Raw genomic sequence first — 27742 nt, forward strand, 5'->3', positions numbered from 1 at the left:
TCTCGGTAGTGGTGACACACTTACTGAGAGACACTGATGTTACCAGCGATGAGCCACCAGAACCCCCAGTGGCCTCATCTAGTTGATTCCAAACCTGCCAGCTGGCTCCAGTTTTCCTCTTAGGTAATCCCAGGTGGGATGGAGTCCTTTTCAAATCTGCTGGGGCCCCACCAGCCTCTCCAAGGAAAAGCAGAGAGCAGAAAGTAGGCAACCGTTTATATGACATACTTTATTTCCAATCTACAACCATTAAAAACACTTTGTAAGTTTACACTGTACAGTTCTCATGTCTGAAATAAGACACAGGGCGAGGAGAGCAGGTGGACTAGACGGCTGTCCTCCTGTCACCCAATCCATCCCAGGAAGGAGCCTTTAAAGACAGAAAGGGGGATGGGGGTAGTGGTAGGAAGAAGAGAAGGAGGAGGAGGAGGGGAGAACAGTGGAAGGGGGAGGTGGATAGTTGGCCCAAGGATGCCCTTGGTCCCTTCCCTCCTGAGGGGTCCCCCAGGGCCCACGACTGCAGGACCCTCCCCAGGCTGAGCAAGAAGGGACTTCACAGTATTGGCCAGGTGGGGGAGGGGAGACAGAATGAGGAGGAAAGGCAGCTTCTAGCTCTTTCCCAGGCGCTGGGGTTTGGAACTGGTTTTTGGCACTGTCTACGGGTCTCCTTGGGATTGGGAGGATAAAGATGTCCAGTGTGGGAGTGCTGATGGTGAGGGGGCTTTTCTTCCTGCAGCCAGTTTCTTCCCTCTGGCGATGGTGAGGACCCGGGTGGAGAAAAGAGAGGACACTTTTGCCTTCTGCCTTGGGGACTCTCCCCCTTGCCTTACCTGCTGTGACCCCCTATACAGATTTCCCCAAACCAAAATTGGTGGGGGATGGTGAGCTGGACTGTCCCATCCCCATCCCGGCTTCCACAAATAGGATACAGAGATGCCACAGTGATTTTTTATTGGAGGCAGAGGCCCTGACTCTACAAGTCTGTCTGACTGTTTTCCATTGTTCTTAGCCCAGGCCAGGCCCAGTCTTCCCAAACTGAACTGACAGTTCACCTAGGCCAACACCCTTGTTGTTGTTGCTGGCAAATTTGTCTACATCAGAATGACTCAGAGGCTCTTTCAAACCCCCAAGCTGCTGGGCCTGCTTCAGAGGGTCTTGGATGGGACCAACAATCTGCACTTCTGTCAACTTTCCTGGTGAGGCTTCTACTGCTGGGACAGAGTTTGAGAGGCACTAGTCTCCAGTGGTACCTCCAGTTGCCTTGGCAACCTGGTACTCCTAAGGCAAGCCATGTTGGCAAGGCCCAGCTATAGAGGTACCAAAAGATGTAGATGGATGCTAGGAATGGTGTTGTGGTGGGTGAGCCCCCCTCCCCTGTGCAAAGAAGTAAAATAAGGCACAGAGATCAATGGCAGAGCCAAGAGAAGAGCCAGGGGTGCCAGGGCCCAAAGGATCCAGTGGAGACTGCAGGATCCCAAAATGCAAAGGATATTTGAAGTCCATAGGGTCATCCTGGTGCTCCTGGGAGGACCATAAAACTGGGACGCTCAAACTTGGGGTAGGTTTCCAGACTGCTAGCTGAGGTTTCTCTTTGTAGACGTGGCATAGGTGACTTTGGATGTGGAGTGACAAGGAATCCAGACTCCGCCTGTCTCAGTCCTGCCATAATATTCAGAGGAAACCAAAGACTCCTTCCTTTGGTCCAGGGAGCTAGTGAAGGGCAGCAAGGGGAGAGCAGGGTCAATGGGGTGGACAAAGGGAAGAGAAGGCTCCCGGGAGGGTGAGGAAGGGAAGTCGTCAGATGGCAGAGGAGCCCTGAGCAGGAGCTGTGGCCCAGTATCATGCCCTCAGTTGCCTTTAATGGGTCTGTGGATTCTGCAAACTGCAAATGCTGTTGGTTCAGGAGGGCAAGGCTCTGCCAAGATGAGCTGATCTGGGGGACGTGAAAGACAGGATGGACAGAGAGACACAAAACCAAAGAAAAGGAAGTCAAACTTCTGCTCTATACCAAGGCCACCGAGAGTGGGCAGGACAGAGAAGACCCAAAGGTGAACACCAGCTTCGTGTCCATCACATATCCTCCCAGGGGAAGGTGATGTGACGGTTATTGGGAGAAGCAGGGAAGACAGGAGGCAGAGACTCGGGTGGGACTGGAGGTTTTCTGGACTGGGAGGCTGCTGGGGTGGGATCAGTCTGATGAGAAGGGTGAAGAGATGTTGATGCATGAGAAGGGTGGAAGAGACGCATTGCATGATGCATGTAACAAAGAGGCATCCCTCTAGTAAGAAAAAAATACAAAATAAACACAAGTCTGGATAATTTCAGACCTAAGAGCAAACCTTGAAATTATAAGACCAACTGGACATAGCACTTCCCTGATGGGGTGGGATGTGAGTTTTTAGGGACAGGAAGAGGATTGCCAAGGTCAGACGAAAGTCCCTAAGAGGGAAAAGTGTACCAGAGAGGACATAGGAGAGCTGAGGGCTGGCGTTGTAGAAATCCCAGAGTCCCAGAGAAGAAAAGCTGGTCCTCGGCTAGGACTACTTCATCTGGTGGTAGAAACCAGCTAAAAAGGGGTGGCAAGAAGAGGGCAATCTAAGGATGATAAAGGCGGGGTGGGTATGAGGTGGAAGATGGGGTTCGGCCGAGTCCCCAGAGCACGCTTCACACACTCTGTACAGGACCTTCTGAGAGTCAGGAGTCCTGGGATGTGCTGCAGCTCCTCCCCTGCCTTGCTGTGAGGCCTTGGACAAGCCACTCCCTTCTCCATGTGTAAAACATGAAGGGTGCGACGACATGGATAAATGTAGGATTCTGTCTACATGACCAGTACCTAAAACAGACCAGCGCAAAAAGGAAGTAGAGCAGAGGTCATTCAGCCCTGGAGCGGGAGAGGGGGGAATTATTGTTTGGGGGTCAGTTATTAATTATTATGAGGGGGTACAATTTCAGTTTGGGGCCAAGAAAAAGTTCTGAAGATAGTAGTGGTGACACAATATTGTGAATGTACATAAAAGACACTTAAGGTCCGGGTTGTGGCAAATGCCAGTGGAGATAGAAACAGGAAGATCTAGAGTTCAAGTTCATCCTTGGTTGCACAGTGAGTTGGAGGCCAAATGATGATATAGGAGGCACTGTCTCAAAGTAAATAATTTTTTAAAAGCCTCTTGGGTGTTGAAGATGTATCTCAATGGTAAAGTTCTTGTCTCACATGCTGAGTCTCAATTCCAGTGTGTGGGCATGTGTGTGCACTCATGTACACACACACACACACACACACACACACACACAAGCAATGCACACTTACTTAAAAGGACTAACGTAGCAGCTTAAAATGTGAGCGGGAGCCAGGCAGTGGTGGCGCACGTCTTTAATCCCAGCATTCAGGAGGCAGAGGCAGAACTCTGTGAGTTTGAGACCAACCTGGTCTACAGAGCAAGTTCCAGGACAGCTTCCAAAGCCACAGAGAAACGCTGTCTCGGAAAACCAAAAAAAAAAAAAAAAAAAAAAGTGAGCAGGTTGGTTGAGATTCTCTTGTGGTTCCGGTCTACTTATTTAAGGCTGGACAATGAGAGAAGGCGGTACATGGCATCACTGGAGTTAGGTCACTGCGGGGCTCAATGTCTGTAGAGTGTGGGCCAGATTTAAGATTTATATAGAACTTCAGCCTTTCTTGGGAGATAAACAGGCAAGATGCATTTGGCCTTTACCACAGCCACCACTTTATAACTGGGGAAACTGAGGCACAGGCTAGCTATGTGATTTGGCCAAGGTCATTCGAGTTGGTGGCAGTTTATTATTTTGTAAATAGTCACCTGGAAAACATGCTTTGTCTTAGGTAAAACACGAACCAGCTCCCCAGTCTTTGAAAACTCCAGAATGAAATTTAAGGCTGTGTATGGTGGTATATGCCTGTCAATTATTAGTTAACTAAACTTGGGAGGCAGAGGCAGGAGAATTACTACAAGTTTAAGGTCTACATAGCAATTTCCAGATCTGAAAGGGATACATAGCACCATCATGTCTAAAAACAAAAACAGACAAACAAAAAGTGTGTGTGTGTGTATGGGGGTGTAATTTAAATTGTGTATCTATGGGGTTATAGTAGGTAGATTGGGGAACATTTCTTTTCTTTTTTCACATGCTATGCAAGTGCTCTACTACTGAGATACTGAGATGCCCCCAGTCCTCCCCCTTTGATTTTTCTAGTTCTTTGTTTTCCAATACCAGGTAAAGAACCCAGGGCCTCACACATGGGAGGCAAGCATCTACCACTGAGCTACCCAGCACTTTCTAAAATCATTATTTTGAGACAAGTCCTCAGAAAACTGCCCAGGCTGACCACAAACTAACTCTGTAGCCTAAGCAGGCTTTGAGCCTGATCCTCCTGCTTCAGCCTCTGAGTAGCTGGGGTTAAAGGGCCGTGCCATCAGCCTCAGCTTTCTAGCTTTGTTATTTTATCAAACAAGTGACTAGGGTGGAACACTGGTTTTGGTGCCATTTGGAAATTCTTGGGGTAATTTATCTAAAGCAGAGTTTGGCTGAGACACCCGCACCCCAATATCCCAGCTCAGGGCTTAGGGCTCTTGTCTTGCCGTGAATTTGTACAGAAAGGAGGAAGGAGTCTAATTGAAAGTTGATGACTTCCTGGTTCTAGGCTCAGCCATGAGAACTGTATCTGTTTTCTCGTTTTCAGAACAAGAGCACTAAGCCCTGAGCTGTCAAAACTGTCTCTAAGAGTTGCCCTTGAGAGACCTGAGGAGGTCTCTAAACAGTAAAGTACTCTAGGGAGTCCGGTGTAGGGATGGTTGTTACTACAAGGAGGTTGCTACTACAAGAGGGAGCTAGTGGACAGTTAATGGAATGGCATCCGTTCTGGGAGGGTGGGGAAGAGGAAGACTCTGGTAGTCTCTGGGCAAAAGACAAAGCTGAGTGATGGACATATCCATGAAAGGTACACAGAGTGGCATGGTGGCAGCCGGAAGGTCAAGTCTTTTGAGAACTTAGTTTTGTCACCTGGCGGCCAGGTGGTAGATGAATATCCCTGGAGAGACCAAGAGATAGGGCCCAATCTGAGCTCCTAGAGAACAAGCCTTGGTGGCTTGACTAAGAACTGAGAGGAAGGATACAAGGCAAAGGGAAATGGGTTCCGATGCCTTATTCAGTCGGGGGCCCCAAGAGCTCTGAATTTCATTTCAAAACCCATCACCATTGCCTCCAAGATGATCTAACTTGGTTTAGCCCTGGGAAGAGACAAGACATAGTTTAGTTTCAATCATGTAACTCAACCTCACGCCCCCAGCCAACTTGTGTCAACCCTGTGGGCCTAAGCCAGGCAATAGAGGACTGGGACCCCAAGGTTCCTTGGGACATTGGTTGAGAGAAAGAGACAGGGGGGAGGAAGGAAGGAGGGAGAGAGGAAGGGAGGAGAGAAGAGGGGGAGGTAGAGGGCTGAAGGAAAAGAAGGAGAAAGGCAGAGGTGAACAGAAAGAGGATGGATTGGGAGAAAGGGCATTGCTCCTTCCCACAACCCCAGGCCTCCAGGGGAGTATCCCATGTAGGCCAGGCAGTTTTCTGCTTTGGGAATGTTACCAAGACATAAAAGGCATTTGAAGAAACAAACAAACTTAGAAATTACATTTCAAAAGAGTAGAGAGATTTACAAACCAACCCTTCCACCCCCCAAAAGGAAACAGAACCAGTTACCAAGTAAAATGCTAAAGGTCAAACCAAACCAATATTTACATGTAACATTTCAACCCCATCAAGCCCTGTGTCCAGAGCTTCTATAGGGACGGTGACAAGTGGCCTTGCACAGTGGCAAGCAGGAATTAGAAACAGGGACTGAAAACCAAGACTTGGAGCTTGCAACACCTGCTGGGGGCCACAGGGGCCAGGTGCTGAGACATTGGTAACGCACAACAACCCAAATGGGACACGATGGTAAGGCTGAGTGGCCCCTAAGCCCTGGGGTGCAGGTCTATGGGGACTTTTCTTCAAGCCTCCCTGGCTCTCAGCAGCTCTGGGAGGTGGCAGAAGGCCTCTGGTGGCTTGTGGCCTGGTGTGGTCCCCTCAGCTGGAGATAACCTTTGAGGGGTCTCTGACCTCTTGAAGGAGAGCAGTAGCATCCTGGAGGGACCAGGCCCACGGTCCACTGGCCTGCTGACTCTGCCCATTGGGACACGAGGCAACAGCTGGTGGGATGGACTGACCCTGATATACTGCCCATAGGGAATGGGGTCGAGGGGCTTTGGGTAACTGTTCCAGGTGTCCCTAAAAAGGTAGCCTGGAATCTGGTAGGTGGGAGTGCAGAGGCATCTCCCTAATGCTGGAGGAAACTAGCCTTGCAGTTGGCTCTCTGCCTTTCTGGTGGGGACTCTGCACAAAAGCCAATGCATCCTTGGATGAGTCTGGATCCCCAGCCAGGAACAGGAGGGCAGCACATCACCTGTACAACTGGAATTGATTCATTGGCACCAAGGGGAGGCATGTGAGCTCCCTATACTGCAGTTTGAGTTACACTGGCGTGGCTCAGGCGACTCTTAGGGACAGGAAGGACAGGGAGCAGAGCTGGGGCTAGAAGAGGAGCCACGAGTGGCTGTAAGGCTACGAGAAGGGCTGGTGAACAGGCTGGCAGGCTGGCAGACACTCTCAGATCCACGTGCAAAGCTGCAATAGGCAGCATTCTACAAGTCCATCCTGCTTTCGTACGAGTTCTTACATGGGGAGCATGGAGGGGTGGCTGTGCTCGGAACAGAGCTGCAGCCATCTATGTTTGACTTGTGAGAAAAGGTGCTGGGGGGAGGCGAGGGGTGTGAAGGATCATGGAAGCTGTCAGGGGAGTGGAGACATCATTCTGGCCTACACTTCGTCTGAAGCATTTACAGCCTGGCTCATAGAGGCCAGACCAAGTACCGGGTAATGAGTAAAATGTAGTGATCCGAGACTAAATGGTCAGTGGTATTGGGGGAATAAGGTACAGAGCCCCAGTTCTGCCAAGGGGCCCTTCTGACAAAACCAGGCGATCTGAGCCTGGTGCTGAGCTGCCTCAGCCACATGGGGGACTCCATGGTGTCACAAGCCCCACGTTGTCCCAGTGGCAAGAATACCTCTAATAAATTACCTTAAGGGCTTTGGGGGGTAAGTTAAATTATTAAAATAAAGTAAATCACCTTAAATATTTATAGTATGAAAAATTCAAATAAACAATCTAGGCAAGAAATGTTTGTAGGCCCTTGTCTTGGGCTGTGTCCTGGGACACTGGCCTCTTGAAGCTCTCTCTGGCCTGACCTGACCAATAGAGTCTCTCAAAGGGAGCATTTCTGCCCCCTACTTGCTGCAGGATTGTGGCAGCCATCTGCTACCAAGAAAGAGGCCCTAGGGATCAAGGCATGGCATGTAGGCTTTTACCTCGGCATCAGGTGTTGAGATGGACCCTACCCATTTCTGTTCTCATGGAGTCTCCTAAGAAAGTTGGGCCTTCAAGTCACCTTAACAAGGCAACCAGCTCTTCTGGCCTCCAACTCTGAACCTTATACGTTACACACTCCTACCTGCCTCCCAGTTCTTGCTACATGTGAGTGCAGGCAGGGGGATCCAGGGCTCCAGGATTCCAAGTGTACTTGGCCCTGGCTTCTGCTCTATCATATCCCCCTTCTCTCCTCCAAGAAGGCCTAGCAACCGCATCAGCAGGGCTGGGGGGAGGAAGCAGGAGTGACGGTGACACTGCCCAGCCCAGCTCATCCAAGAGCGTCAAGCTGGACCTTAAGCAAAACCCAATCTTCTCAGTGGCTTCTCCACATGTGGTCAGTAGGGCGCATCCCTGTAAGCCCCATTCCTGGAGCCTGGCCAGAAAGGCCTCCTTTTCTGGATCCTTCTAAGAAGTGGTGTGGGTGGTGCCAGGCCCTCTTTGGGACCCAGAGGTGACTTGCAGAGCTTTTCAGGTGCTTTCAAGGCCCAGTCCTGATCACTCAGGTTTGGTCTTTCTCCTGCTCACTGCCTTCCCCTGGAAATCAGAGGTCATCTCCCAGCCGTCAGTGGGACACCCTGTATCACCTTGAAAAGCTCTTCTCTGGCAGTGGCACAGCTTCTGTTCCCCCTGGGCAGAGTGAGGCTGAGGACGACCTCTTGCCTCATCTCCAGAGTCTGGGGTGCTCGGGTAGGAGCTTGGCGGCTCTGTGGCTCACTGCGGGGCTGCCCTCTCCTCCCCGCCCCAGCCTGACTCTGAAGGGTGCAGCCTGCATTTGGAAGGAGAGTGTCGGATGGTGTTGCGGGATGGCCGGACGAAGCAGGAGGCCAGCGACTGGGCACTACAGTCACAAACAGCATCCTGGGAAGAGACAAGGAGGAGGTCAGGAGCAGCCCCAGGCACTGACTGCAGCCACGCAGGAACTAGGACTCAGCCATGTCTCACACTGCTTCCCAGGGGCTGCAACCCTGTTCTAGACCAATTTTATCACGTTACTCCTATTAGGGCAACAATGGATCCTCATTTTAATAAAGTCTGAGAAGGCAGACATTATCCATGGTTAAGATTCTCAACATTCTAAACAGTCATACACTGACCAACATGAACTCATCCCCAAAGCATATTATTATTATTATTATTATTACTATTTGCACTTGCAAAGTACAAACATTTCTCTACCACTGTGAATGCTGGTACTTTCTGTTGGTTTGTTTTTGTTGCTATTTATTCTGTGTTTAGGCATTTTGCTTGCATGTGTGTCTGTGCACCACATGTACACAGTGCCCAGAACCCAGAAGAAGGTGTCAAATATCCTGGAACTAGAGTTATACACAGCTGTGAGCCACCATATGGGTAATGGGAATCAAACCCAGGTCCCCGGGAAGAGTAGCCAGTGCTCTTAAGGGCTGAGCCATCTCTCCAGCCGCTGGGTCTCTGTTGTAATGGCTCTACAGGATTCTACTGAATGGAAAGAAATATCTTCCAATTCACTTTCCCCCAGCACTAGAGATAGAACCTAGGGCCTTGAGCAAGCCAGGCAAGTGCTCTACCACTGGGTTACATCCTCAGCTCCAATTTGCTTTTCTGTTCGCTTCTTTGTGACTGAGTCGCACTGGGTAGCTCCAGCTGGCCTTGAATTTACTATGCAGCCCAGGCTGGCCTCAAGCTGTGGTGTTTGTCTCAGCTACTCATGGGTCTGTGGTATCCCATCTGGTAAATGCTTTCCTCCTCCCCTGGGAGCACTGGGCATTTCCAAGTTCACTTTTGCTATATATTTAGGTAGATCCATTCTTTCCATTTGCTTGTTTGTTTTTGTGTTTCTGAGACAAGGTTTCTCTGTGTAGCCCTGGCTGTAGACCAGGCTGACTTCAAACTCAAAGATCTACCTGCCTCTGCCTCCCGAGTGCTGGGATAAAAAGGCATGCAGTGCCCAGAGGACAGAAGAGGGCATAGGATCCCTTGGAACTGGGGTTATGGGCAGTTATTGAGAACTGAACCCAGTAAATGCTCTTAAGTGCTGGGCCAGCTCATGCTATTATTTCTTACTGTGTTGGTTTTATGGACATGATGGCAGCTGTTGCTGTTGCTGATTTTTTGAGACCAAGTTTCTCTATATAGCCTTGGATGGTCTGGAACTTGCCACGTAGACCAGGCTGGTCTCCAACTGATAGAGACCCTCCTGCTTCTGCCTCCAAAATGCTAGGATTAAAAGCTCGTGCCACCACGTCTGGTTTGTAATGGCTCATTCTGTATCAATGTGACTAAGCCACAGGGCCCTTGGACACCAAGTCCGACATTATTCTGGGCATTTATGTAAGGCAAGCACAAAAGGCTGCCTCTCCCCAAAGTAAGCAAATGTTTCATGGCTGACAACCTTCAGACTGGGACACTGGATTTCCCCCCTCCTTTCTATTTTTTATTAATTTTAAAAATATTTATTCATTCATCTTGTGTTGTGAGTTATAGGTATACGCATCCATGCAGTGGTGGTCAGAGAACATTTTCATGAGTCAGTTTTCTCACTTTACCTTTTAAGCTCCAAGGATTGCACCTAGAATGTCATATTTGGTGACAAGTACTTTTTGCTGGTTCCCTTTCTTGCATTTGGACTTAAACTAAAATAAGGGCACTTCTGGCCATAAGGCTGCCCATCTTAAGATCTGGTTAAAGTCATTAACTTTCCTGGTTCTCAGACCTTGGGACTCAGACCAGAACTAAACCATTGGCCAGATCCTATGCCAGACTCCTAAAATTGAAACTCTCTCATTCATTCTCGTATTCATCCTCATTTTCTCCCTCCCTCTCTCCTCTCTTGAATATACTAGGACTTGATGGGAAATGTCCTTCTGTTTGCTGTAAATATGTTTCTCTTATTGGCTGATGAATAAAGCTGTTTGGCCAATGGCAGGATGTAGCCAGGCAGGGAATATAGGTGGGGCCACCAGACTAGGAGAATTCTGGGAGGAGGAACGCAGAGAGTGGTTGTGAGAGCGATGCCATGTAGCTACCAAGAAGGTAGGACTCCTGGGCATTTTCCAGTAAGCCAAGACCACAAGGAGATACACAGATTAATAGAAATGGGTGAATAATTAAGAGAGAGCTCACCAATAAAAAACCTGAGTCATCGGCCAAACAGTTTATAATTAAATAAGCCTCTGTGTGTTTATTTGAGACCAAATGGCTGCAGGACCAGGTGGGACAGAAACCTCTGTCCACAAGGACTAAACACAGGGCTTCACACATGATAGACTTAGATTGTGCAACTGAGCTAGACCCTAATCTAGACAATCTCTTCTGGAAGATTATTTGGCAATACATCAAATGCCTTATAAGTATCCTTTTCTCCTATTTCTGCAACTCAAACTTAATGGAATAATCTGAAATGTAAATAAAAAAGTTTTGCATCAACAAATTCACTACAGTATTCTTAATCACAGGGAAAAACTGGAAACCACCTGAACACAGCAAGGGAGAAGTGACCCTGTTGAGTCCGTCACAATCCTATCCCACCCACGGCCTCCTCCATCCTTACAGTTCTGTACTTCCTTCTATAGCTCTCGCTGAGTCCACAGTGGGACCACCCCCACCTACAGCTAAACCAAAACAGGCGGTACATTTCATCCAGGTTGAACCAATCAATTTCCTTCTCCTGAAACTACAAATTGGGACAGAGGGATTTGTGTCAATGTCTCTTAGGTGCTTGAACTGGAAGATGTAAAATCAGAGCTGTAATGTTTTGCCTGATCCTTAGGCAAAAGCACAGAGTGAGCGCATGCGCTGGAGAGATGGCTCAGCAGTTCAGGACTCAGTTCATGAAGAGAACTTGTGTTTGGTTCCCAGCACCTACATCAGGCTGCTCATAGGTACCTGGAACTCCATTTCAGGGGGCCTGACATCCTCTGGTCTCTGCAAGCACTCTCACATACATGCAAAAATACCCAGATGGACTCGAATACATATATATAAATATAAAATAAATAAATCTTTTTTTGTTTTTAGAGACAGGGTTTCTCTGTGTAGCTTTGTAGACCAGGCTGGCTTTGAACTCACAGAGATCTGCCTCCCCCTGCCTCCCGAGTGCTGGGATTAAAGGCGTGCAACACCAACGCCTGGCTAAAATAATCTTAAAAAACAAAAACAAGCTGGGCGGTGGTGGCGCACGCCTTTAATCCCAGCACTCAGGAGGCAGAGGCAGGTGGATCTCCTTGAGTTCGAGGTCGGGCTGGTCCGACAGCCTCCAAAACAATACAGAGAAACCCTGTCTCGTAAAAATAAAAACAAAAACAAAAACAAACAAACAAACAAAACCAGGAGACCGGAGAGAAGGCTCAGCGGTTAAGAGCACTGGCTGCTCTTCCGGAGGACCCGGGTTCAATTTCCAGTATACACACGGTAGCTCACAACTGTCTGCAACTCCAGCTCCAGGGTATCTGACACCTTCATAAAGACATACACACAGGCCAAACACCAATGTACATACAATAAAAATAAAATATTAAAAAAAAAAAACAGAAAGAAAGTAAGGGAGGAGAAACAGAAGAAAACAGAGTTCAAGTGAGGAAGAAGGAGATGCTGTAGAGTCCGCCAGGCCCACTTTAGGGTTCCATGAGACACTATCATCCTGCAGAGGCCACTCCTTCCCCTTTTCCAACACTTAATTAGACACATTCCTTGACTGAATTTCAAATAACCCCTAACACAACAAAACTGGTATCAGGAGTGGGGTGTGCAGCCAGACATTCTCAGAGGATTTTGTGAAGTCTTGTTAGGGCGGGGAAGTGGCAGTTAGTGAATGTGTTATAATTAGTCTTCTAAGAGTGAGGGTGGGTAAAGCCTTGATTTGTAACTTTTCAAAGCTTTCTTTCTGGCACTAGTCCTCTTATTACAGCAATCTTAAGCTATCAAGGCACACACAGAATGCTAACTACTGACTCTTAGAAGCCTAACAAGTCACTCTATAGGGACATCTCTCCTCCAGAGGGATGCTGCAGAGATCTGCATGGCGGCAAAACAAATGGTTAAGCCATTCTCGCTAATCTCTTGGCATCAGGCCTGTGTTATTTCAAGTCAGGAATGTTCATGCTCATCCCCTATCAGTGTAACAGCATTTTAAAACTCACAGATAATATCTTCCCTGAGTTTAAGAGCCAGAGGAGGGCATGGGGACATACCTCAGTCGGTAGAGTGCTTGCCTAGCATGCACAAAGCCCTGGTTACCATCTCCAGACCATATAAACCAGGTGTCATGCACATACCTGCAATCCCAGCACACTGCAGGCAGAGGCAAGGGATCAGAAATTCAAGGTCATCCTCAATCACATAGAAAGTTCAAGGCCAGGCGGGGCTACAAGGAACTCTGACTTTAAAGAATAAAAAAAAAAAAAAAAAAAAACAGAAAATAAAACATAAGAGTCTGAACTTTCTATGTTATCCCTCACGGACAAGGTCTAGCCATACCTCACTGGAAAGGATCAAGGCTCCGTCTCCATCCCGAAGGACACCATCCTTCCCGACCTGGGAGAGCATAGTGGGTCTGACCTCTTCACTGCCACCTGCCTTGGCTGCCTTCTTATTCAGGATCCTGGCTACACCCTCAGGTTGATGATAGCTGGCAGGGGAGAGGGGCTCTGGTTTCTTGGAACTCTCCTCTCCTACTGCAGTAGTGGGGCTTGGTGCGCGGCCACACACATTCCGGAAGAACTCCTGCACAATGCCATACTTGTGAGGCTCGGGCTTGGTTCGGGCCTCAGACATGCCCAGTTTCCAGACGGACTCGGTGCTCCCTGAGTGCTCCACCACACTGAAGAGGCTGGACAGCCCATCGTTGATGTTCCTCAGCACTGGGCTATCCCGTGTGGTGGTGGAGCGGGCCCAGGCTGAGCCATTCTGCTTGCCTTGGTGCAGGTTCCACAGGCTGCGGTCCTTGGTGCTGTCCAGCTTGGACACTGATCGCCTCTGGAGCTTGGGTGAGCCATACTTAGGCGAGCAGCACGGCCGCTCAATGCGCGAATGGACCTTGTCCAGGGAGGAGGAGATCTGCTTGCTGCGTACTGACATAAGCGAGGAGCTGCGGGGTGACCAGCTCTTGCTGTGGAGGCTGCTGCGGGGAGGGTCAGTCTGCAGGCCCACACTGACTGTCCGGATGGTCTGCGTGCCCACACTGGTCAGACCCACCGTCTGGCTGGACGTGCTCTTTACCTTCCTCTCCAGCGAGCCAGAGCGCATGGCCTGCCGTACGCAGTTGGTGATCTCCTTCATGTCATCACTCATGTTGCCTGACATTTCAAAGTCATGCAAGGCTGCAGGGAAAGCAGGTCCAGAACCCGAGGTGTTGCCCCCAGATCCTCCATCCAGGCGCTGCCGGGAGAAGTTGCAAAGCCACCGGCTATAGGAACTCTCAGCCAGCCCGTCTGCCTCGGCTGACTCCTTGGGCTTGGCTGTGGTGAAGAGGAAGCCTGGTTCAATGAGGATCTTGCCCTCCTTGTCGTGCACCACAGGGACGCCCAGGCGCCGGGCCACTGGGGGACTGTAGTAGACTCGGATGCCCGTCTTGTCTGGAGCAGTGTAGCTGCGCTGCATGGGCCTCCCTGCAGGCTCCTGGCAGGCCAGCGTACCCATGCGGTTGCAGTCCCGGGTGGACAGCCCAGGCTTTTCCTTGGCATCTTTCTCGGGCTCCACCGGCTCAGTACTCACAAAGGCAAAAGCGGGGCTGTTGGGCAGCTTCTTGTTCCGCCCATCTCCACCAGCAAGGTAAGGGGAGCAGTCGAGCAAACTTTCAAACTCAGACATGGAGGAAACTGATTTGGTCCTGGGAAAAGCAGAGGAAGAAAATGGGATTAATGGAAAATAACATATCAAGCATGCTAGTATACTTACTGGGATATGCATGTGGAGACCGAGCCTGTCTTGTCTATCTCTTGTGGACAGTCTTACTGGCACCTCCTCGAACCCTCTCTCCACACCCACCTATATACACAAGTGGCATGAACACTAGCACTATACTTAACCTCTCAACAGCGGAAGCCAGAAACAGCCCCCCTGAAAGCAGCCCTTAGCACACGATGGGTGGAATCTGTACCTGGCCTCCTCATACTTTACCTGGAGTAGCTCTGGTTGATGGGTGCAGTCTCTGCTGCCCCCAGGTTTCTCAGCAATCTGGAGCTCCAGCTGCCCACTGACTATCTGGCAGTGCCCTGGACCCTCTACCAATCATTTGAAATTCCCTTGACTCTGGGCCTTCATTTCCTGTTTTACAACCAGGTAAGGTTTGCTCTACGGCACATGACTGGTCACTAGGCAGCTCCAGGGGCATCTCCAATTATCCCACTACAGAGAGGGTGGTACCCAAGGCCCCAGTGCTAGAAATGGCAGAGACAGAATTGAAGCCTGGCCTTCTTGCCCCAGTAATCACACACACACACACACACACACACACTCTCTCTCTCTCTCTCTAGAATGTTCTGTATTGCCTGTCACTTCTTCTTCTTCTTCTTTTTTTTTTTTTTTTTTTTTTTTTGAGATAGAGTTTCTCTGTATTGATTTGGAGGCTGTGTCCTGGAACTTGCTCTGTAGACCAGGCTGGCCTCGAACTCACAGAGATCTGCCTGCTTCTGCCTCCCGAGTGCTGGGATTAAAGGCGTGCGCCATCAATGCCCGGCTGCCTGTCGCTTCTTTCATGAAGGGTCTTAATGGTTGAGACACTAATCCTTGAGTGTCTCCTTGCCACAGCACAGGGCTGGGCCCAATGGACACTGCCCAACAACCCCAGGAATGGATATCTACCATGACTCAAACTCCAGGGAGGAAAAGACAACCCTTAAAGGGACCAAAGGGCTTCTTTGCCAGCAAGTGCAGCTGAGGCCCCAGTTTCCCACACCCAGGATCAACATTAAACTGCACACTGCAATCCTCATGGCCCGAGCTTTCCAGTGCCTGAATGACCGGGGTTCCAGAGGAAAAACATCTGGTGGCTCTCCCAACTCTTGTGGGGACAGGAGTGGACACATGGAGCAGCAGGGTGAAGAGAGTCAAAGCCAAGGGTCTATGGGGGAGGCAGAGCTGGGGATGGGAGCTGGGGATTGAGGGGCCAGCACCTCTTTAAGCCAGGTCCCCCAAGCTCAGCTTCAGAAACACCCTCCTTGTCGTGGATCTTCTCACTTCGTGTCTGTCAACGGAAGAGACAAGAAGAGTCAAATCTGGTGATCAGTGTGTAAAAGGAAGGTGACAGCAGACAGTGTGGGAGCTGAGCCCGGGCCTCCATATGTGAGTTCTCTCTCTTCTGAGGAGTAGGATCGCTCAGCCAGTGGGCCTTTTAGATGTGACCCAAGCTCAGGTGCCTGGAGTGCAAGGAGGGACTGTTTGAGACCTAGAACTTAGCCCATGACAGTTGCTGTGGTTGATGGTAATGACCCACACTGGATCCTCGGGACCCATGACTTAGCACAACTTCATCACTACCTCTGTGAGTCCCCACAAATCCTCCAAGTCTCAGCTCCCAGAATAGGCGTTTGCCTTCTGTAGCCCCATTTCCTGAGTAGGATGCCGTCATGAGGAGGGAATGGCGATCAGAAGGGCCTGCACATACCTTTGTTACTCAGCTCTGGGTTCTGTGGGTAATGCCCCGAACCTATGTGCAAGCTCCTCCAGTGTGACCCTACTGACCCCATTCAGGACTGGGCCAGGGCAATGAGACAGCTGGGGCTGAGAGATGGAGTGACTCCCCTAAGACCACACAGTCATTCAGAAGGCCTTGCATTCTGCTGGTGTATAATTGAAGTGGGCTGGGGTTTCCCCCAGGTGTAGTCAGATAGCCCCAGCAGAGGACCCTACCCAAGTCCCAATCCAAGGGCAAGAGTCATAGGGTAGTGACCCTGGGGCTAATAAACCCAGGACGTGAGGAAGATATGGCTTTTGGGACAGGGTTAGCATCCTTCTGCTAACATTTCCCACAAGTAAGAAATTTTCGAGCATAGTAGGGAGCCAATAGAACATGGGTACCAGGGACGCCCTCACCTCTTTCCAGCTGTTGTCCTGCTTCTCCAGGTCAGAGTGCTTCAGGACCCAGGGTTCGGCAGCCTTCTGCAGCTGAAAGAGGCAAAAGGTATGTGCTGGTGGGCAGGGCTGTAACGAGCAGGGCACTCTCAACTCGATAGTCCATGTGACCCACATCGTGAGCCCAGCATTAGCTTCTCACTGGGTAGCAGATCTGAGCCCCCACAGGTGGGTTTGGAACACAGTAATACAAGCAGCTACAGGGAGGCATCTTCTTGACATAGAGTTAACAGTTGTTACTGCTACATTAATCTGTAGTACTGTTCCTAGAACTGCTAGGCAGAAAAGCAATAGCTATTTCACACAGCAGATCATGCTGCCATCAATGGCAGCCATCTGTAACAGCCCAGCACTACTTCCTGCTGAGTCCCGAGGACGACCATGGAGCACCATCAATCACTTCCAGGAAGTCTATTTGCATGTGCACATCAGTTCGTCTTACCTTCATGGCAACCTCAGGAGTAGGTGTGACTGTGATTATTTCCATGTAGCAGGTGAGAGGATAAAGATAACACAAGGAAGGAACTGGCCCAGATGTGGGCAGCTGTACTAGCAGCTGGCATTATAGGCGTTACACCATCACTTTGCTTGAATTCCTCCATAGCTTTACAGCTGACTCCCTCATGGGGTGACTTGCCCTGGCTCCCCCAGGACTTTCCCAGTGTTAGTAAGGCTTATGTCCCCCAAACTTTGCAGTTCTGAAAAAGCAAGAAGGGTCTGCCTAGGACTGTATCAACGGTAAAGTGGAAGTCCTAAGCAAAGCCAGGACGGACTGGCCACCTGCTTGCACTTGAACCCATCTCTCAAACTTTGCTTCTTAGGAACCCAATTAAGACAAGTAAAATGGTGTGGGGGCAACCAAATCCACCTCACCACTAATGAACAGAACTCACAGATGAAGACGGCAATCCAAGGCCCAGGCAGGGGAACCGAGGAGCAATGTGGTATTCCTACAGCTAGCTCTTTTATCCCCATGACTACCCTGAGAGATGAGAAGATGGAACAGTTGTCCTCCTTGTGTAGGCAAAGCCCAGAGACCAGAGGTGACTTGACTAGGAGCGCTGGACCTCCTGATCAAGAGCCCCTTTGTGGTCTGAATGAAAATGGCTCTCACAGGCTAATCAGGAGTGGCACTGTTAGGAGGTGTGACCTTGTTTGAGTAGATGTGGCCTTATTGGAGGAAGTGTGTCACTGGGGGTGGGTTTTAAGGTTTCAAATGCTCAAGCCAGGCCAACTGTCACTCTCTCTTCCTATTGCCTTTGGATCAGGATATAGAACTCTCGGCTGCTTCTCCAGCACCATGTCTGCCTGTGAGCTACCATACTTCCCACCACGAAATAACGGACTGAACCTGTAAATCAGCCCCAATTAAATGTTTTCTTTTATAAGAGTTGCAGTGGTTCTGGTGTCTCTTCACAGCAATAGAACACCAACTAAGACCCTTCCTGCTGCTCGGCAGGCTGTTTGACTAGGCTGCTTTCACTGAAAGTGCAGCTTATATGGATGTGGGGGCTCACACCTGGGATCCTAGCTCTGGAGAGCTCTAGGAAGGAGAGCTGGGAATTCCAGGCTTGTCTGGGACAACTAAGTGAGATACAGAGAGACTCAGTCTGAAACAAATAAAACAAAAAAGGAAGGAAAGGATGAAAGTGGCAGAAAATAAGAGGAAGAGGGTGCAGCTTTGGGTGTCCTGGTTTGAGCCGAGGGAAACAGGAGACCAGATCCAGGAGGCCATCAAATTCTACACATGGTCCCTGCTGGGAAACCAAGTGCAAGGCTCAGGCAGAAGGTCCCAGCCTTGTATTTGCTGATACCCCATTAACCACGGCATGGACTGGGCTTAGTGATTCCCAAATCACTAAAAAATAATGTAACAGGAAGGAATCTTCCATAGACAGGAAATGCCCAGATGGTGCAAAAGTGTGCTTTGATCAGTGCTCGTAACACAGGGGACGTGCCAGTTTGACAACAGGAAAACCCCTCTGAGGCCAGCCCTCGAATGCAGCATTGAGATACTGTATACCCACAGGTATGCGGATCACACTAGGGGGCTACTTTCTGCCTGTTTGGTTTGTTCGAGATGGTTCCTTGTAAACCAGGACGCTCCAAGCTCACTAGGTAGCCAGGATAATGACTATGAACTCCTAATTCTCCTGCCTTTATCTCTGAGCAGAGGAACCACCTGGGTCTCTCTCCTCTCCGAGCAGAGGAACCACCTGGGCCTCTTCTCTCTGCGAGTGCTTCTGCTGCCTGGGCATCCGGACCCAGCCTCACCTGACTGAGACGGTTCTGCAGCTCCTTCACCTGCTGCTCCACCTGCTGCTTCTCGGCCTGCAGTCGCTCCACCAGCTGCAGCTTCTCCTGGCTCCAGTGGCGCTCGCTGATCTGCAGCTGCCGTGTCAGCTCCATGACTGCACTGTAGGACTCGGCCAGGAGGTGCTGCTGCTCCTCCCGCTCCCTCTGCAGAGCAGCCTTCCAGTCGGGCCCGGGCCTCTCGCTGGCACCCTTCCCAGCCTTCAGCTCCATCTGCAGGACGAAGCATCAGCAGGGTAGCGGCACGGGACATGGGCCCCGCACCCATTCCAGGGAGGCTCTGAGGACCCTCCATGCTGATCCTTCCAATAGAGCTGTGGACCTCTCTCTCTCTCTCTCTCTCTCTCTCTCTCTCTCTCTCTCTCTCTCTCTCTCTCTCTCTCTCTCTCTCTCTCTCTCTCTCTCTCTCTCTCTCTCTCGTGTTTCTCTGTGTAGCCCTGCCTAGAACTCACTTTGTAGAACAGGCTGACCTCAAACTCACAGAGATCCACCTGCCTCTACTTCCCTAGGACTGGGATTAAAAGTGTGTGCTACTACCACCTGGCCCTGCCTCCTTGTTTATATGTCCTAATAACCTTGCCTCTGTCTCTCTGCTCTAGTCATCTATATTAGAGACAGGCTAAGTTTCCGGAGCATTGCAGTTTCTCCAGCAAAGAGTCCAGATTACCCAATCCTAGCTTTCTGTGTATCCTTGTATCCATCTTCTTTTCTTTATTCTCTTGGCATCCTAGTCAGGTCCATCCAGGAGCCATGCTGGATGCGGCATACAGGAATGCGTGGAAGCATTCTGCAAGCCCACAGTGCAGCCTAGGCTCCTGTCAATCTCTCTGGGGCACAAGGTGAAGTGTAAGAGGTCTTGTGCATCCAAGAGCAGCTTAGCACCCTCCTCTCAGGTCTGACAGTCCAGATCTGGACTGGGAATAAGGAAGGAGATGTCCTTGAGAAGCAAGGAGGCTTACCTGCGAGGCATGGCCCTTGAGCTCTGCCCGCTCCGTCTCCCACGAGGCCTTGGCCTTTGCGAACTGCTGCTGAAGCTCGGTCAGACCCCGGCGCTCGTCCCGGAGTAGCCAGCACAGCTCCTTCAGCGTGACCTTCATGTCGGCCAGGGTTTTGATGTACTCATTAGGCTGCAGACAGAGGAAAGCCTGGTCAAGAGCTCTGTGAAGGCAGGGAGGGCAGCCAGGAGTCTAGCTGAGGCCCTACCAGCCTCAGAAAGGGTGAAGGCCAGTCCTGGGGTAGCTGAGCTGAGCAGCAATTCTCACATGCAACCAACTGTTAGAGAAGTTCTGCCCAGATGCAGAGAAACAACCTTCCCCAGGCTTTGCAGGCCCCGAGCTGCAGGTTTCTTGCCTCTCTGAGCTGAGGCCTCCCCATGGAGCCTCTCAAATGGTACCCCCACCCTTTCCTGGTTCCTTACATACTGCTCACCCACACTCCAGCTCACTGTAGATCCTGGGAGGCTGACCCCACGGCTCTCTCTGACCTGTGTCTTGATGTGACAGTTCTTACTTCTAGACCATCATGGCCTCTTTTTGTGTGACCCTGGCCTGGCAGCCTTACCCTGTCGCAGTGTCCCACTGGTCAAGGCCACTCCAGCACATCTTGTCACACCTCTGTATACAATGTCCTCTCGTTCCTCGTTTCGATATGGTGTGCTTTCCTTTCTGAATTCGACAAGCCCCTATTCATCCGTGGGCGCACACTACATGGGACCCCTTCTCTGTAACACTGTTCCTTATACAACAGACTCACTGCTCTCCTCCCTGTGACATCACTGTTCATCTGGCCTTCTGTCACTACCCGGGGATGACTCACGTCCCCCATCCCTGAGCAACTGGTGGGCCGGTTCCCAGCCAACAACCATCTGCAGACCCTGAGTACAATCAGGGCTGTGTGAAAGGCGGCAGGGAGTGATCATTAATGGATGGCGAGCAGGACTAGAAGGGGCTGGACACACCGTGTTCTGGGTCCAGCTGTCCCCTGCGCAGGCCTTGTTATCCGAGTGTTGGGCACTCATCTCTTCTTCCTCCATCAGCAGGTACAGTTCCTTCATGCTGTTCACCTGGTTTGAGAAACCACATTCCGGTCCAGACACGTTCCGGCAGTCCAGACACAAAGGGGACTGCACAGCCATGCAGGAAGGACGAGGGGCTCAGGACGAACCAAAGCTCATCGCCGGCTTCCCACATCTTAACTGTGTCCCATCCCAGCAACCCAGCACGGTTACGGCAGAGCTCAAGCCCCATGCCTCCTTCTTCCCACTCAGGGTTAGGGCTAAGCTCAGCCATACCTCCAGGAAGTCATCCTCCTCGTGGGGCAGAACCTTGCCCTGCCGCCAGCGCTTCAGGAACCACCTGAGCTTCATGAAGAGCAGAAGGAAGTTGTGCTTGAATTGCTGGGACTCCTGCACCAGTATGTTCTTCTCCTGGCTCCAGAATTTCTGCTCCAACCTCCTTTGGAGGCTCAGACTCTGCAGCTCAAACTCCCGCCTCAGCAGCGCCCTCTGCTGGTCTTCTTTTAGCTGTTAGGACAGGAATGAGCAAGAGTTGATTCCAGACTCAGATCAAAGGCAGAGGGGAACACTAATGGCAAGTGTCTACTGGTGACCCCTGTCAGGGCTTCTACTGATAGCAGCCCACTGTACCCAGGGAAGAACTCAAAAGCAGCAGCTGTGGGCTGGAGAGAGAGAGAGAGAGAGAGTTGTCAGTAAAGTGCCTGCCACACAAGCAGAAGGAACCTTAGTTCACTCTCCAGAACCCACATACAAAAGCTCAACCAGCCAGCCTGCTGTTATCAGTGAGCTCTGGGTGCCAGGAGGGATCCTGTCTCAAAAAAAGCTTGCAAAATGACCTCTGGCCACCACAGCATCATACTCTGAGCACCTCGTGGGCATCAGACATTTTCCATGTACTCACATTAGTCTGGGAACTATGAAGGTAATTGGGGACTGCCGAGAGGTCGAGGTATGCTGGCTGGGGTCAGGGAAGGTGGAGAAACGTGAAATACCCTAGGAACCACACTGGGTCACAGCTAAGGGAGCCAAAGGCCTGGGATGCACAGCTCTGAGCCAAGCACGTCTGCTCTGTGAGCTCCGTTTCCTCGTCTGCAATCCTTCTACCTTTCCAACATGGCCTACCATGCACCAACTCAGCAGCTGCCTTATTGGTGAACATCCCATAGGGAAGAGCATTACAGGATATAACGGCGGAAAGTGTGTTACACAGGCCATTCACGAGGGCTGGTTTCTCTCTTTTTATTGTTTTCTATGTATATGGGTGGGCACAGGTGCCACGGCACGTGTGTGGTGGTCAGAGAACTAGAGCAGGCTAGTCCTCCCTCACTGTGGGGGTCCTGGAGATTGAACGCAAGCTGTAAGGCTTGATGGCAAATGTCTTTACCCGTCTTGCCAGCCCCAACAGTACGGTTGTTGTTATGATCCACAGCCAGGTTTGATAGGGGCACCACTTCAAACACTGAGGCCAAGAGACGAAACAGGGGCTGCAGAGATGGCTCAGCAGTTAAAAGCACTGGCTGTTCTTCCTGAGGACCTGGGTTCAAGTCCCAGCAACACATCAGGCAGATCACATGAAGTAAGTCTGACACTTCTGGTCTCCACAGACACCTGCACTGACATGCACATATCCACACACATCTATGTGTGCTTAAAAATAAAAATCCTTAAAAAAATTTTTAAAGAGATGAAACAGAGGGGTGTGGTGGCACATGCCTTTAATCCCAGCACTGGGGAGACAGAGGCAGGCGGATCTCTGTGAGTTCAAATCACCCATCCCAGGCTACACAGTGAGTGAACAGCCAGGGCTACACAGAGAGAGACACTGTCTCAAACAAAACAGAGCAAAACCAAAAGACTAAACAGGCCATTGTCGCCTAGGCAGCCAATACCATGTGCAGGGGTCTAGCCCAGTGTAGAGCTGACAATCACAGCTCACTGACATCCTGGCAGGGCACAGGGTTCTTCCCCCGATGTTATCCCCTTCTGACGACCCTGCTGTTAGTCGTGTTTGACTTCTTCCTATGCTAGAGACAGAACCCAGAGCTCCCACATGCTGGGCAAGTGTCTGCCACAGAGCTACACCATGGCCTCTGTATCTTCAGTCCTGGGAAGAGAAGTATAGCAAGTGGGGAAAAAAAGTGGTACAAACCCACCTGGACCACTTTCTGGTTGAAGCTGTCGGCCTCCTCCTTCCGGAGCTGCCGCTCCTGGGACAGCTGCTCTTGCAAGCCCCGGAGGCTGTCATGGGCCTCTGCCAGAACCAGCTGAAGCTCCTTGATCTGCAGTGGGGTGGGGGCCAGACAAGGAGTGAGAAGAGGACACAGGCTGTGGTCAAAGAATCAACAGTAAGCTGGACTAGGGCTCCTTTATTAGGCACAACACTGTCCTTGCCTCAGAGGGTCACCAAGACAGTTAAATAAAACAGAACGTGTCAAATCCGCCACAGTATACTTTTTTTTTTAACATTTCTCTCTAGCAAATTTATTTGCAGAAAAAAACATACTGCGAAAACTAAATTTGATTCATGAAGTTGTTCATGGTCTCTTTGATTGATTGATTTACTTATCTTTGACTTAGCCTCACTATTTCACAGGCTGGTCTTTTAACACCTGAGCTCAAGGCATCCTCCTCCTTCAGCCTCCCAAGTGGCTGGGGCTATAGGTGCTCTGTCCCCGGAGGTCACAAACCTGACAGATCTCACAGTCAGCACACAGTAGAGTCACAACATGAACTCAAACAGCCTAGATGGAAAGACCACTGCCTCTCTGCTAGTTATTTTACAAAGGCCTCCAGTTCGGCATCCCTCCTGCCTCAGCACCCTGACACTGGGGTTACAGGTACACACCATGTCCAGCTAAGCTTCCTCTAATTAGACCATGGGATTGAATCAAATTCTCTTGTTTCCTCTTATTTTTTCCTTCCCTGGCTGTCACCATCCCCAAGGATCACCCTGGTTTTGAGAGGCCCCAGCCAATCTCCTTCAACCCAGCCTCGGATTTAGGCCTCCACCCACCTCAGAGGCATAGGAATCATTATCTTCAGCTCGATAAGGCCTGAAGTTCCGACTGGGGTCAGGCTTGGAGTCCAAGTCACCAGCACGGAAAGCCTCTCGGACCCTAGGCTCCCATTCCAGCAGGTCTCTGAAGTCAGAAGGCTAAAGCGAGGGGCACAAGCAGAAGAGAGCCATGGGGAGAGGCCAAGGAGCACTACAAAAGGTCCCATCAGGCCTCTGCTCCATGAGAGGGTTGTCCACATGAGAATGAGGCCCAGGTGAGTCAACCTTGCACCCTGGCCCCAGCCTTACCAGGGTGCCCTGCCACCACCCAATGACTGCTCCTTGTAGAGATGAATGAGTGGCCAAGAGAAAACACTAATTTTGTGAATGGCTTTTAGGCAAAGCCTTCTGAAACAGTCCCATTGCTCTACCACCTATGTGAACCCAGCTCACTCTTCCTTCAGGATGGAATAAGAAGGAGACTCAACGGGGGGCTGTCCACTTGTTTAAGAAGCCATCTCAAGCCACAGCAGCAAAGCATGAGTTGAAGCTGCTACAGTTCAGTGCCGCGCATGGAAATCTGCTCTCGGGATAAAAACCAAACCGCCCCATGCTCTCTGCAGCCCAGCCTCAGTGCTCTGCACAGTCCCTTGAACCTACCATGTTCCTTCCATACGAGCTGAGCCTCTCCAAGATCTAGGACAAATCCCTCGTTGATAGTAACTACCTTTAAGGTCTCTCTTCTATTTGTCATATCACAGTCACTGGCTTGCCACACTGATTAATTCTTCCTCAGTAGGCAATAAACACTTTTGGGGTGGGAATTCTATTCCTATGTGGTTCTACAGACTATCAACCATCCTATGCCGAGCACAAAGGGTAGAAACCATCAACAGAGTATCCCAGCAAATAGACAGGGAATGCAGTGCACGAGGAAAACACACTATCCAGGAACACAAAGGGAAGAGACCAGCAACAACAAATAGACAGGGAATACAGTGCATGAGGAAGACACACTGTCCGTGAGCACAAAGGGTAGGGCCTAGCAACAAAGTATCCAGCAAATGGACATGGAATACAGTACATGAGGAAGATACGCTATCTAGCATTAGTAGCTATAAGGTGGAGCAAAAGGGGTGAAAAACTAGCACAGGAGAGGACATATGGAGGTTTAGAAGGGGTGTTTCCAGGACCAACTAGACACAAGCATCTGAAATATGTAACTGCAGCCCGGAAACGGCACTTCAGTCCTATGTAACCTTTATTAATTTGATTTTTTTGTTGTCGTTGTTTTTACGAGACAGGGTTTCTCTGTATTGTTTTGGAGGCTGTCGGTCCAGCCTGGCCTCGAACTCACAGAGATCCGCCTGCCTCTGCCTCCCGAGTGCTAGGATTAAAGGCGTGCGCCACCACCGCCCGGCTATTAATTTGATTTTTAAAATTTGTCTTGGGAGCTTTGTTTTGTTTCTGTTCTGTACTGAGGATGGAGCCTGTGCTGCCTGCTAAGGCAGGTGCCTTACCACTGAGCCACACCCCCACATGGTTGCTGCATGTGACGGCTGTTTTGTTGCCTTACCACTGAGCCACACCCCCACATGGTTGCTGCATGTGACGGCTGTATTGAATACCACCAATCAAGACCATCTACAGAGGTACTGGCGGGAAGTGGTAAGCAGGGACACAAGGTGTTCATTTATTTTTGTCTCTGCTTCAAATGTTTATGTACTGCTTTTGCAATAATACTTTGCAAATTTTGGACATTTTTGCTGTTATAGTTTTTCTAGGTAGTATGTCATGGATATCAAGAGTAAGCTTCTCAAAAACTTATCAAGAAGATTTTAAAAACTACAAACTTTTGCTTTAAAATTTAAAATTACCAGCTGGCAAGATAGCTTAGCGGGTAAAAGTACTTGCTACCAAGCCTGACAAGCTGAGTTGATCTCCAGGGCCATCTGAGAACTGATTCCAGTGACTACTACATGTCCACAGTGGCCACAGAGGGATGTGACTCAATGGTAGAGTACTTACATAGCATGTATAAGGTCCTGGGTTCTGTCCCCAGCACTGGAAGAGGGGAGGGGAGGGGGGTAGAGGGCGAAGGAGGGGGAGGGAGAAGGAGGAGGGGAGAAGGGGGAAGAGAGGAGAGGTAAAAGGGGGCAATCTAGCAAAAAGGTAGGACCTCAGAATCAATCTCCATCCACAGTAAATGCACACTGGGCAGTTCACTGAGTCAGTAGGCTTATATTATACTTAGTAAGTTGGAATAAATACATTTTTGCTACCTGTAACAGCAAATAGCAGGTCAAGTGAACAAAGCCAGGTACTATGGTGTTTGGTTTGTATAATTCCATTTATATAAAGCTCAAAGATGAATAAAACCAGGAGGTTGTCCTGGAGAGCAGAGGAAGTCACTAACGGGAGATTGAGCAGGGCAGCCTTGGGGCTGGTCATGGTCTCATGATCACATGACTGTTGACTGCAGGAGAGTTGTAAAATTGTACACATGGATTTCCGTCCTTCTCTGTTGTATGCCTGTTCCAGTACAAAGTTTACATGTAATAAACGTAATAGAACCCTGGGCAGCTTACCTGGAAGTCAGAGCCAAGGTCTTTGGCCAGCATGATCTCCTTGGAGGGTCCCTGGGAGCCCAAGGCAGGCAGCGCAGGGAAGGGCTCAGACTGTTCCTTGCCAGAGCTCCCCAAGGCCACATCCACCTTGCGTGTGAAAGTGTTCAGTTCCTGCTGCAGCACGCTCAGTCGCACCAAGATGGCATGGATGAGCTTAGCATCCCTGGGGCCCTCGCTGTTATCAGGTGCCTCGTGCAACCGCAAGTCTGCACACTCATTGTCCAGGCATAGCCGGAGGCCAATCGAGAAGCCATTAGCATCAGCCACCAGGACGTCGATAGCCTTGCTGACTAGGGCGGCCTGCTCCCGCAGTCCAGGCAGCGCCTCGGCCTCGCGGGCCCTGCAGAGCCTGGCAGTGTGGGGCTCCAGTGCCTCGCCCAGAGGGGCAGGTACGCACTGTGCAGAGTCCCCGGCCTCAGCATCCGTCTCCAGCATGGGGCGTGTGCTTTGGCAGGAGGCCAGGTCACACCGCTGCAGGTTGGAGAGAAGCACACGGTTCTCATACTGCAGCTTCTTGACCTTGCCGCTGAGCTCGCCGATCTGCAGTTTGGCAGCCGCCAGCTCCTCCTGAGAGGGCTCGCTGAGCACGGAGCAGCTGTCCTCCGACATCGTCACGTCCAGCTCATGCTCTGAGCGGTATTTAGCCAGTTCGTTCAGCAGCAACTTGTTCTGGTCCTCCAGCTCTGCCGAGGAGCGCCGCAGCAGCTCAGCCTCCTCTTCCACAAACTGCAGGTGGCGCCGCAACTCTGCCAGGCTCTCCCCGCACTCACCACCCAGAGCAGAGAAAGCCAGCCGGGCCTCGGGGCCCCCGCTGCCCCCGTGGTCCTTCATGTCGTCCATCTCGGCCCGGAGGCCCCGGTTTTCCACCTCCAGCTCCACGATGCGCCGGCTCAGCAGGTTGGCCTCCTCCTCCACCAGCTTCAGGTGCACCTTCAGCTCTGTCTCCCGGGAGTGTGGAGCATCCGCCAGCTCCTCTGCGGACAGGGCTGCGTCCAAGTCCCCATACAGGGAGCGGTACTTGAGCAGCTCCTCCTTCATGCTGTCGTTCTCCTTGGCCAGCTTGGTAAGCTTCTTGCACATGAGGGCCGACTCCTCTTTCGCGAAATGCAGCTGGCATTTCAGGTCTGCGCTGTCCTCCTGTGGCCCAATGGGCACGGAGACAGAAGGCAATGAGGAGCGTTATTGTCAGGTTGGATCTAGCCCCAGCATTCTGGGTGCACTGACTATGAGAACACAGGGGTGAATCGAGGCCTGGAGGCCACAGGGAGCAGAGC

The 27742-nt window shown here is 50.7% G+C and overlaps 1 protein-coding gene across 3 annotated transcripts in view; it reads right to left on the reverse strand.

The window, feature by feature from the left end:
* Window positions 1-214: 214 nt before the first annotated feature.
* Window positions 215-27742, reverse strand: part of Soga1 (suppressor of glucose, autophagy associated 1) — a 64382-nt gene continuing 36854 nt past the window's right edge. Inside the window, exons 5-15 of one of the 3 annotated variants that reach the window (XM_013124082.3) lie at window positions 26430-27605; window positions 23860-24000; window positions 23000-23125; window positions 21123-21353; window positions 20790-20894; window positions 19792-19959; window positions 18794-19045; window positions 16481-16552; window positions 15562-15632; window positions 12926-14276; window positions 215-1710 (exon numbers count right to left, since the gene is read on the reverse strand). In XM_013124082.3, coding sequence (XP_012979536.2) covers window positions 1672-1710; window positions 12926-14276; window positions 15562-15632; window positions 16481-16552; window positions 18794-19045; window positions 19792-19959; window positions 20790-20894; window positions 21123-21353; window positions 23000-23125; window positions 23860-24000; window positions 26430-27605 — 3732 coding nt within the window. In that variant the 3' untranslated portion in view covers window positions 215-1671. Of the gene's footprint in view, window positions 8330-12925; window positions 14277-15561; window positions 15633-16480; window positions 16553-18793; window positions 19046-19791; window positions 19960-20789; window positions 20895-21122; window positions 21354-22999; window positions 23126-23859; window positions 24001-26429; window positions 27606-27742 lie in introns of all 3 variants that reach the window. The other 2 variants (XM_005084600.4, XM_013124083.3) reach the window with 2 other exon arrangements.

This window comes from Mesocricetus auratus, unplaced genomic scaffold (assembly GCF_017639785.1).
Source record: "Mesocricetus auratus isolate SY011 unplaced genomic scaffold, BCM_Maur_2.0 Super-Scaffold_100028, whole genome shotgun sequence".
In the NCBI taxonomy this organism is placed as follows: domain Eukaryota; kingdom Metazoa; phylum Chordata; class Mammalia; order Rodentia; family Cricetidae; genus Mesocricetus; species Mesocricetus auratus.